Source organism: Rissa tridactyla, chromosome 11 (assembly GCF_028500815.1).
Source record: "Rissa tridactyla isolate bRisTri1 chromosome 11, bRisTri1.patW.cur.20221130, whole genome shotgun sequence".
Lineage (NCBI taxonomy): Eukaryota > Metazoa > Chordata > Aves > Charadriiformes > Laridae > Rissa > Rissa tridactyla.
In genome coordinates this window covers 4,101,210-4,111,445 of record NC_071476.1, presented here as the reverse complement: position 1 = coordinate 4,111,445, position 10,236 = coordinate 4,101,210, and the positions used below count along the sequence as shown (strand labels likewise).

General features: G+C 60.9%; 1 protein-coding gene across 1 annotated transcript; it reads left to right on the top strand.

Annotated features, from left to right (window-relative positions):
- Nucleotides 1–2,754: 2,754 nt before the first annotated feature.
- Nucleotides 2,755–8,919, top strand: GM2A (ganglioside GM2 activator). The gene is made up of 4 exons (XM_054217800.1): nt 2,755–3,031; nt 6,019–6,171; nt 7,030–7,212; nt 7,333–8,919. Exons 1-4 carry the CDS (start codon nt 2,915–2,917, stop codon nt 7,486–7,488), a joined length of 609 nt encoding a protein of 202 aa, XP_054073775.1. The 5' UTR covers nt 2,755–2,914; the 3' UTR covers nt 7,489–8,919.
- Nucleotides 8,920–10,236: the final 1,317 nt, after the last annotated feature.

Here is a 10,236-nt window from a genome sequence, read left to right as displayed (position 1 = left end):
GGGATGCGTCCCCGCTGGAGTGATCTCCCGTCTCAGCCCTGCTTCACCTTCCTCTGCCCCAACACACCGATAACTTGCTCCCTTTGCAGCGCAGCACTTCAATGGCCAGAAACTTTTCTGTCCAGCCGCTTTTGAGCAAAACGGGGGCTTTCCGTGGCATTGTAGGGGTGGGATTCCTGCCTGCAACAACTCATCCCCCTTTCCCTAACCAGAGGAGCCTCAGGATCTCTGGAGCACGTGGGGCTGCTGGAAGCTGCTCGCAGAGGGCTGGAAATGACAGGGACAGTGGCAGCGAGGGGACTTCTGCCCGTGTAAAGACAGGACAGCGGAGGCAGTGTGCGGCAGACACACCTGGGGCAGCTTCGGCTTGTTTTGAAGTTTGCCCCGATATCTTTTTCGGTGTTATCACGATCTCTCCCCAGGAACGACAGCGGCAGGAGACATCTCAAGGGTTTTGCCTGGAAAAAGCGAGCCTAGGAGGGTTTATCTCATGCTCAGCTGAATTGCCGTAAATGGGATAACAGCTGGCCGAACGTCGAGTTAATTTGTACCAATGGTCATTTAAAGTGTTTGCCAAAGCTTAGGGATAAGAGAAGTATTTATGCAAGCTGTTAAAGTGTCTCGGCTCTCTCCAGTTACAGCTGGTAAGGTCTGGGCAGGACGGGGTGGGTACAAGGGGGTGTCGGTGCCAGCGTGTGGCATTTCCATCTGGGCCCTGCAGTCTGTGAGCGAGGTGGTCCTGTGAGCGCAGATGTGTTCATACCTATTTTTTTTGTTTCTTTCTTTTTTTCAGAAAGCCAGCCTGGAAAAAAAAAAAAACCAAACAACAAACCACAACAAATGGGGGAGAAGATTTCGTGGAAGGTTTTTGGGTGAAGAGCTGGCCGGTGGCGATGCCCGGTGGGTCCCAGCAGAGCTGGTGGCCCCGGGCGGTGGAGAGAGGATGGTCTGTGGTCGCACCCTTCGGCCCCGCGCATCATTTGCGATCTGTTTGCATTTATAAAATGAGACATAACGAAGTCATTAACGTTGTCACCCCTCTGCGCCGGCTGCTTTTCTTCGATGCAAATTGAAGATGTTTCTCCAGACCTGCTGAGACCTCGTGACTCGGGCTTTGCATGGGTGAGATTGCTCAGAAACTGTTTCAACTGCAGAGGATCTTGCGTGCGGCAGAGCGCAAAAAGCCATTGCAGACTCCTTTGGTGGGGATCTAGGTCACACACGCTTCTGCTTTCAGGTAGAAGAGCGATTTTCAAGTCATTCCTGCCCCTGCTTGTGTTTTCCCCCACAAAAAGATGTGGGTTAACCTGTCCTCACAGTGCTTTATTCTCTTTTTTTTTTTTCCCCACGGCAAAATGGAGGGGGGAAGGATGGGAATGGGGAAGTGAAAACTTCACCCGTGCTGCTTGTGAGAAGCAGGAAAGCACGTGGTGCTGGGGGCTCGAGGCGAGGGGCTTTGGTTCCCTCCTGGCCCCAGATATGATGCTCCAGCCATGCCCGTGCCTCTCCCCGCGCATCCCTGTCCCCATCCCTGTCCCCCCGGCTGCTCCAAGGCCTCAAAGTGAAAACTAATCCCGGGGGATAACTTTCCGCCCCACTCCCGGGTGGAAGGAACGGGGCTATTTATTCCTCGCCCTTAAGCCTCCCCAGTGGATCAGGGATGCAGTTGTCGCTGCCGGCGCGGGGTGGGCAGCAGCATCCGTCACGGCCCCTGCATGCTCCGCGCCCTGCCTGCACGCTCCCGGCTGGCCTTGCTGCTAAATAAGGACGAAAGGCTAAAAATAGAGCTGAGGCAGGGGTTTGGACAAGCCAGGCAACTCTTCCCAGGGCCCGGAGTGATACAAGGAAGCCGGCCAGCATCAATGTGTGAGGGAGAGCCAAGCTGCCTGCGGGGAAGGGTCCCACACATCGGTCCTAACCGTGCTGTGGTGGGGGGGGAAAGTCTGAGACTTGCCATACTCGTGTCCCGTGTGCTCAGTTGGCTCAGTTCCTTCCAGCTTTTCACAGGGAAAAAATATCCATTCACCAAAATATTCGGAAAAACCCATGCTCCTGTGCCATCTGTGACGGCGGGGTACCGTGGGGCCATTCCAGTGTGATGGGGGGGGGGGGGGGCTTTGGGGCAGCTCTGGCTGGGAAAAGGGCACCCAAAGGGGGAAGGGGAGAAGGGGGTGGTGTTAAATCTGAAATGGTGGGTAGGTGGGTGGTGGGGTGCTGCAGCAAACAGCCCAGTTGGGGACTGCCCGACAGCCGGGTGCGTGTCCCCCCACCTCGCCCCCCGGCAGCACACACGGCATCGGGTTCAGGGTCCCAAATTATCTCTACTCTCCAGCTGCCGAGGGCGGAGGGCGGGGGGGGGGCGCGGGGGTCCCGGGTGCCTGCCCGGGGCGGACACCGACGGCAGAAGCGCGGGTCAGGCAGAGCGGGGGGCGGCGGGTCTGGTCTCACCCACCCAAGGTGGGCGGTGTGGGGTGTCCTGGCGTGGGTGGGTGCAGCTGGGCATGCTCCCCGCCCCCCCCCCGCCGCTCCCGCTCCCGCTCCCAGTGCCGGCGTGGATGCCTGGGAAAGCGCAGCTTCCCGTCCCAGCATCCCTGCGATTCCAGTCCTGCGCTTGAAAACCAAACCAGGGAGGGGAAAAAGAGAGGGGAGGGGGGGGAAAAAAAGAGGAAGGGGAAATCTCTGAGCGTACACAAGGGGAGGGAGGGGACACGGGAGGTGGGCCGGGCGAGGAGCTAGCAGGGTGCAGCCCCACGGCACAGGGCGTCCCAGTCTCGCCGCTGCCAGTCCCGTCCCGGCTGCGGGAAGGACGCTCCTCCCCGCCCCCCCCCCGCCCCGGCCCGTCGCTGCCTCCCGCCGGCCTCGCCGCTCGCTTTTCTCCCGCCCCGGTTCCCGGTGTCCCGTCCCCCCCGCAGGGATGCTGGCGGCGGGGCTGGCGCTGGCGCTCGCCGCCCTGCAGCTCTGCCCGGCCGCGCTCGGCGGGGCGCAGCCGCCGCTGCTGGTGGAGCGGAGCGGTTCCCGCAGGCTGAGCAAGGTGAGAGGCTCCGAACGCTTCACCCCGCTCCTCTTTGGGGAGAGAATGGGCCGGGGGTGTGTGTTTTTTGCGGGGGCTCGGCGGGGGGAGCGGGGCCGAGCGGTGCGGGCGGAGGATTTCGCTGTCCTGCTGTGTCTTGCAAGGGATCCAAAGCATTTTTATTTATTTTTTTTAATGTTCCAGAAGGACAAGTTCAAGGCCTGATTCTGGCTGCGTGTCTGCGGCTGGGCTGGGGCGGGGGGGGAGCGGAGTTGGGATCCCATAAAGCCGCCTGAAGTGGGGGAGCGGGGCTGCAGGTTCGGGTTCAGCCCCCGAGGAGGAGGGGATTTCGGTTTTGTTGTGAACCAAGAAGCCCAGCGGCCCGTCTGCCTTCGGCTGAGCTTTCCCCGCAGCCTCCCAGCACCTCGCCTTTCATTCCTCCCTCTTGGGGAGCATTTTCCAGCTCACCAGCTCAGGCTGCTGCCTCCCGGTTCCCACGCAGCGCTGGGCCGGGCTCATCAACACGCGCTGATTAAGATACAGATGATTAAGATGCGTGACTCTCACGCGGTGCGGAGGGGAATATCTCTTATTTTATTTTCCGATAAAAGGGCAGCCGGTTAGGAAGGCTGGAGGGGGCTTTGCGGGGCAGCAGAAGGTCTGCGGCACCACAGTATGAAGCCGCGCTCCGATGCATAGCTCCCATGGAACCTCTTTCCCCGCAGACCCGAGGGGCTCCCAGCTCTCGCTAAATGTCGGGGCGCAGCCGGCCCCTTGCCCCGGCTTGCCCTGAGCCCTGTGTCCTGCCCTGGGCCGCTCCCCGGGCTGGCGAGCGGGACGTCGGGACGGGCTCCTCGCCTGCGTGGGCAGCGCTGCCCGCTGGGGCTGCCGCCTGGCACCAGGTAATTCAGCCTCCACCGGTTCTGCGGCTGCTGAGCAGGCATGGAAAGCCCCAGGCCCGTGACACAGGGACACGGGCTGCCCCGGCCAAACCTGCTTGGGGTGCACAGCCCAGGCGTCCTCCTGCTTCCCTGCCAGGAAAAGAGCTGTAATTAGGCTGGAGCCTGCTCGGGGAGGGAGGTGGGGCTGGGCACCGGTTCATGGCAGGTTTGGGGGCGGCTGTTGCAGGCGAGTGCCGCCATCCCCCCGCCTTTGACCCTGGGTTGTGGGAGCAAAGGGCTCCGAGGCCGTTGCCAGCCTGTAGCTTTGCCAGCAGTGGCTGGGGGGGGCTGGTGGGACTTGGAGAAAAGAGGGGGTGTCTCCCAGCATGGCTCCCAGCCCAGCCAGGATACACATATGATGTCCTCCCATCCGGGTGACTTCCCCTGCATGTGGGTTTTCGTTATCATAGAATAGTTTGGATCGGAAGGGACCTTTAAAGGCCACCTAGTCCACCCCCCCTGCAAAGAGCAGGGACATCTTCCACTCGATCAGGTTGCTCAGAGCCCCATCCAACCTGCCCTGGAGTGTTTCCAGGGATGGGGCATCGACCACCTCTCTGGGCAAAATGGGTGCATTGTTTCTGTTTTTCCAGTCTCCAGGGACTTCACCTGACTGCCGTGACTTTTCAAATATCACGGAGAGCGGCTTGGCCACTACATCAGCCAATTCCCTCAGGACTCTGGGATGTATCTCGTCAGGTCCCATAGACTTCTCTATGCTCGGATTCCCCAGGTGGTCACAAACCTGATCTTCCCTTACAGTGGGAGGGACTTTGCTCCCCCAGTCCCTGCCTTGGGGAGGTTTGGGGAGAGGTTGTCGGTGAAGACTGAGGCAAAAAAAGTTGTTGAGTACCTCAGCCTTCTCCTCGTCCGTTGTTACCAGTTTGCCAGTCTCACTCACCAGGGGGGTATGCTTTCTTTGAGCTTCCTTTTTTGGCTGACATACCTATAGCAGCCCTTATTATTATTCTTTGCATCCCTTGCCAAGTTGAGTTCCAGCCGCGCCTTGGCCTTCCTGATGCCATCCCTATGCAACCGGGCAGCGTCCCTGTACTCTTCCCAGGATGCCTGTCCCTGCTGCCACTGACTATACATTTCCTTCTTGCCCTTTAGTTTGACTAAACCACGACAGACCAGCAGGTCTCGACTCAGCCGTGCCGATCTCTTGCCCTCCTTTCCTGATTTCTTACACCTGGGGTTCAAGAGCTCTTGCACTCCATGGAAAGCATCCTTAAGGATTTGCCAGCTCTGTTCTGCTCCCTCATCCCTCAGGACAGTTGTCTGAGGACCCTGAAGGTCCTATTGACTAACTCCTTGAAGAGCTGGGAGTTTGCTTTCCTAAAATTCAGGGTCCTGACTTTACTCTTCCCCTGACCCATATCCCTCAGGACTGCGAACAACACCAGTGCATTCCCTGGTGGAGGGATCCCTCATTTGGACTGAACCAGCTCAGGATCAGAGATGGAAATGTTAAGCCATATTTATGGCAACGCATGAGTGTTATTCTCGCTCCAGTGCGGGACCAGGTGGCCAGAGCTGGTGGATGAGGGCTTGCAACAGCCGGGCTGGTCCTGGCCAAGCCAGGACCTGTGCTGGCCTCACAGCCCCTGCAGGGCACAGCATCCCCCTGGCCAGCACAGCCCCGACCCTGCCTGCCCGCTTGCCTTCGCTCTCAAACACGTTGGTTGGTGCCGTCGGCGCTGGCTTGAAGGATGTTTCTCGCCTTGTTCGGATGCAAAGCATTCGGAGGCTGAGTCCAGGCCGGTTTGGAAATCACAGCCTGGGAGCCCTCCTTGGGTGAGAAGTACATGAAAGGGGGTTGTGGTAATTGCCATTGGACGGGAGAGTTTCTGCAGTGGCCTCAGGCTCGGAGAACTGGGAGTGCAAGAAAGGCATAAGGAGATATTTATTTGGCATTTGAGGGGGTGCTGAAGGTCATTTTCGGGCTGTGTTTATGAGCAGATGTGTGTGCGAGGGGCTTTGGGGGTCCAGCGCTGGGGAAACCTCCTGCAAACCCAGGGCAAGGCTCGCCCGGGCTCTAACTCCTCCTGTCCCTCGGTGCCGCAGGTCGGTGGCTTTGCCTGGGAGGACTGCGGTGACGGGAAGGACCCCGTGGTGCTGAAGAGCCTCTCCGTGGTGCCGGACCCCATCAGCATCCCGGGGAGCCTGCGCGTCAGCGCGGCCGTCAGCAGCAGCAAGGCCATGGCTTCCCCTCTGAAGGTACGTGCCGGAGATGCCTCCATGGGACGAGGGAGGGCAGAGCTTCCCAGAACCGCTGCCAGCTGGGAAATGCCCAGCAGTGGGTACAGGAATGAGCAGCCCTTGGGGGAACAAGGCGCCGAGCGGTGCAGGGCAGAGTGCACCGGGCTCTGTAAGCCAGAATGGTGTGATGGGCACGGGGACACCCGCGGTGGGAGCAGACAGCCCCGTGGGAAGCTCCCAACCTCGTCGCAGTAGGAGAAACGACCTGAGCTGTGTGGTATCCTGGGGGGGTAATGACTCAGGGAGGGAAATGAACCTCCCAAGTGCCGTGCGTGCTCCCGGCAGTCACTGCAGCACTCGTTTTTCAGTGGCCAGACCCCACTGTTCCCTCCAGGGATATGCCACGGCACCGCTGCGGGAGCCCTGGGCCGGGCCGACTGCCCTGCGCTGCTTTTTGGGGACTTCTTGGAATGAGACTGAACAGGTCTCTCTGCCCAAGGTGCACGGGCTGTCTTGAGCAATGCCACGGTGGCTGTTTGGGGCAGCGGGGAGCGTGCTGGGGGAGCGTGGAGGCAGAGCTGCGGGATGGCAGCTGCCGGCCGGTTTTGGGACAGGACACAGGAGAGGGGAAGGAGCAGGTGTGTGGTATGCTGGGACGTGTTTTCTCAAGCTGGGTTGGAGGAAGAGAAACCTGGAGGCAGTGAGGAACTGAAAGCAGGAGGGGGAAGCGGGAGGGCTTGCAGCGTCCCCATGGACGCCCCAAAGAATTGCATGAGCAGCGGCCGGGGGAGACATCTAGGATGGTGGGGTGGGACAGGCTGGAGGAGCTGTGGGTGCCCGTGGGGGCTGTACCGGTGCTGAACACCTTCCCTCCAGGCGGTGCTGGTGGTGGAGAAGGCGCTGGGCGATCTCTGGATCCAGCTGCCCTGCATCGACCAGCTGGGCAGCTGCACCTACAACGACGTCTGCACCATCCTTGACGACCTCATCCCACCCGGCACGACCTGCCCGGAGCCTCTGCTCACCTACGGCATCCCCTGCCACTGCCCCTTCAAAGCGGTACGCCTGAAACCCCTGACCGGTGGGATGCCGGCGGCGCTGCCGGGTACCACCGTGCCCTTCGGCGTGGGGCTGGGGGGTTTGTCTGACATCTTGCCTATGTGTCCCCTCTCTCCACAGGGCTCCTACTCCCTGCCAGCCAGTGACTTCGACCTTCCCGACGTGGAGCTGCCTGCCTGGATGACCAACGGCAACTACCGTGTCCGGGCTGTCGTCAGCAGTGGCGGGCAGGAGCTCGGCTGCGTCAAGCTGGCCTTCTCCCTGCAGTCCCAGTGAGGGGTGGGGACGTCCTTCCTCTCCCCACCGCCTTGGTCCCCTGTCCCATCCCATCCAGTTGCACCCCGTCTCGTCCCACCCTGTCCCTGTGAGGTGCATCCCTCCCACTGCCAGGAGGAGGCAGCCCCCATACCCTTGCTCGGTGTCCCCCTCCCCTGCTACACACAGAAAGGCCCCTCCAGCTGTCCCGCTGTCCCCAACCCCATCACCAGGGTGTCCCCTGCCCTGGACAGGGTTGCTGTAGAGCTAACCTAGCCTTTTAGCATTGCCTGGGGAGAGTTATTTTTTACCTAGTTTCTCCTTTTTTTTTTTTTTTTTTTTTTCTTAATCCCATCCTGGGAATTTTAGACACAAACATTCCAGTGAAAAGCAGTATTTCTTGGAGCAGTCCTTGGGGAGGAGGGAGCGTTTGGGAGTGCTGGGGCAGGCTGGAGGGATGCAGGATTAGCTGCAGAGGGTGTCCCTGCTTGCCCCCGCCACCTCTGGCCAGAGCACAGGTCTGTTTTGCAGAAGTGTCCCCAAAGTGTCCTTCCAATGGCAGCTCTGGGTCTGCCTTTGGCGCATCCCTGTCCTGCATGTGGGACCAGCTCGGCCATACGAGGCACCGGTGAGGGCATCTCCTCGTGTCCCTCCTGCAACAAACATCACAAGCACAACAGGACTGAAAGCACCCAACCCCCCAATGGACGCTCCCTCTCACAAGGGACCAAGCAGCCAGTGCTTCTCCGAGCAGCAGGAGAGGTGGCCAGACACCAGACCAGCTGCGCTCGCTCCAGGGGTACACGCACCCATGACGGGCAGCTGGGGCACAGCATGGCCGAGGGCAAGTCCCACTCATCTCATTTTGCCACTGGGACTGAGACAAGGCAGGACGCTGCACTGGGACCATCCTTCCAGTGCATCAGCAGAGGCACCCTCACAGTGTGGGGCAGCATCCCGGACATGGGATGGACTGGGAGATGACCATGAAGACCAGCTCCCTGGGTCCTATCTGGGAGCCCTGGAGCCCATCTCCTGGTTGTGGATGGGGGCCACGGTGTGTCCGACATCACCCCCTATGCCAGGTCCCCGCAGGGCAGAGGTGCAGGTGACCCACCAGCCGCCCACATCCTTCGCTGTCCCTCCCTGCTTGCATTATTTAGCTCCGCCGTAGGGCAGGTCTTCCTCCAAGCACTTTATACGCCTTAACTACTGCCGGGCTGCCCTGGCGGGAGGTCCTCTGCCATGCAGATGTGCTGCCACCGCCTTTCTGTGCCCTCGACTTGCTCCGTGTCATCCTGCTGCTGGATCCGACCTGGGTTTATTTTGCCTGGAGAAGCGCTAACCCTCTCACCTCACTCCCCGCCGCCGCGCAGCGCCCGTGCCAGGGCGGCATCCTCCTTTTGGGCAGCTACTGCAGGTTCTTAATAAATCTTTTTACCAGGAAACAGAGCTGATGCCTCTTGGTGTGGAATGACCTAGGGCTGGTGCCTCTTGTGCTGGGAGTGACCTAGGGGGTGGTATTTGTTTCCCTTGAAATAGTGGGGACAGGGTTTTGAGCTGGAGGGCAGCAAAAGTGGTGTGAGGGCAGTAGTGGAGGATGCTGCAGCCAGAAGAGGTGAGTGTGAGCAGCCCCGAGGCCGGCTCCTGTGCAAGGGGCAGAGCGGGGATCTGCAGGCGCTGCTGCTGGATACAGGGACGGCCCCTGTCTCCCGCCCCCAGGGGGGACACCCCATGCTGGGAGGCTCGGGGATGTCGCTCGTCCCCAACAACCATAGAATCGTCTGGGTTGGAAGGGACCTTTAGGATCACCAAGTCCAACCGTCAACCCAACACTGCCAAAACCACCACCAAACCATGTCCCTCAGCACCACGTCTACTCATCTTTTAAATACCTCCAGGGATGGCCATTCCACCGCTTCCCTGGGCAGCCCGTTCCAATGTTTGATAACCTTTTTTGTCAAGAAACGTCCATCCTAAACCTGCCCTGGCGCAACTTGAGGCCGTCCCCTCTTGTCCTGTTGCCTGTTCCTTGGGAGAAGAGGCCGACCCCCCTTGGATACACCCTCCTTTCAGGGAGCTGTAGGGAACGAGAAGGTCTCCCCTCGGCCTCCTTTTCTCCAGGCTGGACACCCCCAGCTCCCTCAGCCGCTCCTCACCAGACTTGTGCTCCAGACCCCTCACCAGCTCCGTTGCCCTTCTCTGGACCCGCTCGAGCGCCTCAGTGTCTGTCTTGTAGTGAGGGGCCCAAAACCGGACACGGTGTTTGAGGTGGGGCCTCACCAGTGCCGAGTACGGGGGGATGATCACTTCCCTGCTGGCCACGCTGTTCCTGTTACAGGCCAGGATGCTGTTGGCCCTCTTGGCCACCTGGGCTCCCATCCAGCCGGCTGCCGACCAACCAACACCCCCAGGTCCCCCTTCCCCAGGCCTGTCCCCCTGACCCCTGCCAGCCCGCCCTGCTCTGCAGGCCTTTCCCAGGGAATAGTCCCGCTGAGGGGTGGCGGGGCGGATGTTCCTCGTTGCCCAGGCGTGGAGGGGTTCAGGGCTCGCGCTCGCCCCACTCGGTGGCAGCGGAATCCCGCCCCCCCCGCTGCTAGCCCGCGGCCCCCGCTGCTAGCCCGCGGTCACCGCGGCGCCCGCTAGGCGGCGCTGCGGTGCCGCGTCCCTCCGCCCATCGCCCCGCCCATCGCCGCATCCCTCCGCCTATCGCCGCGCCCCACTGCGCCTTCGTCCCTCCCCTCTGCCCATCGCCCCGCCCCTCCACCT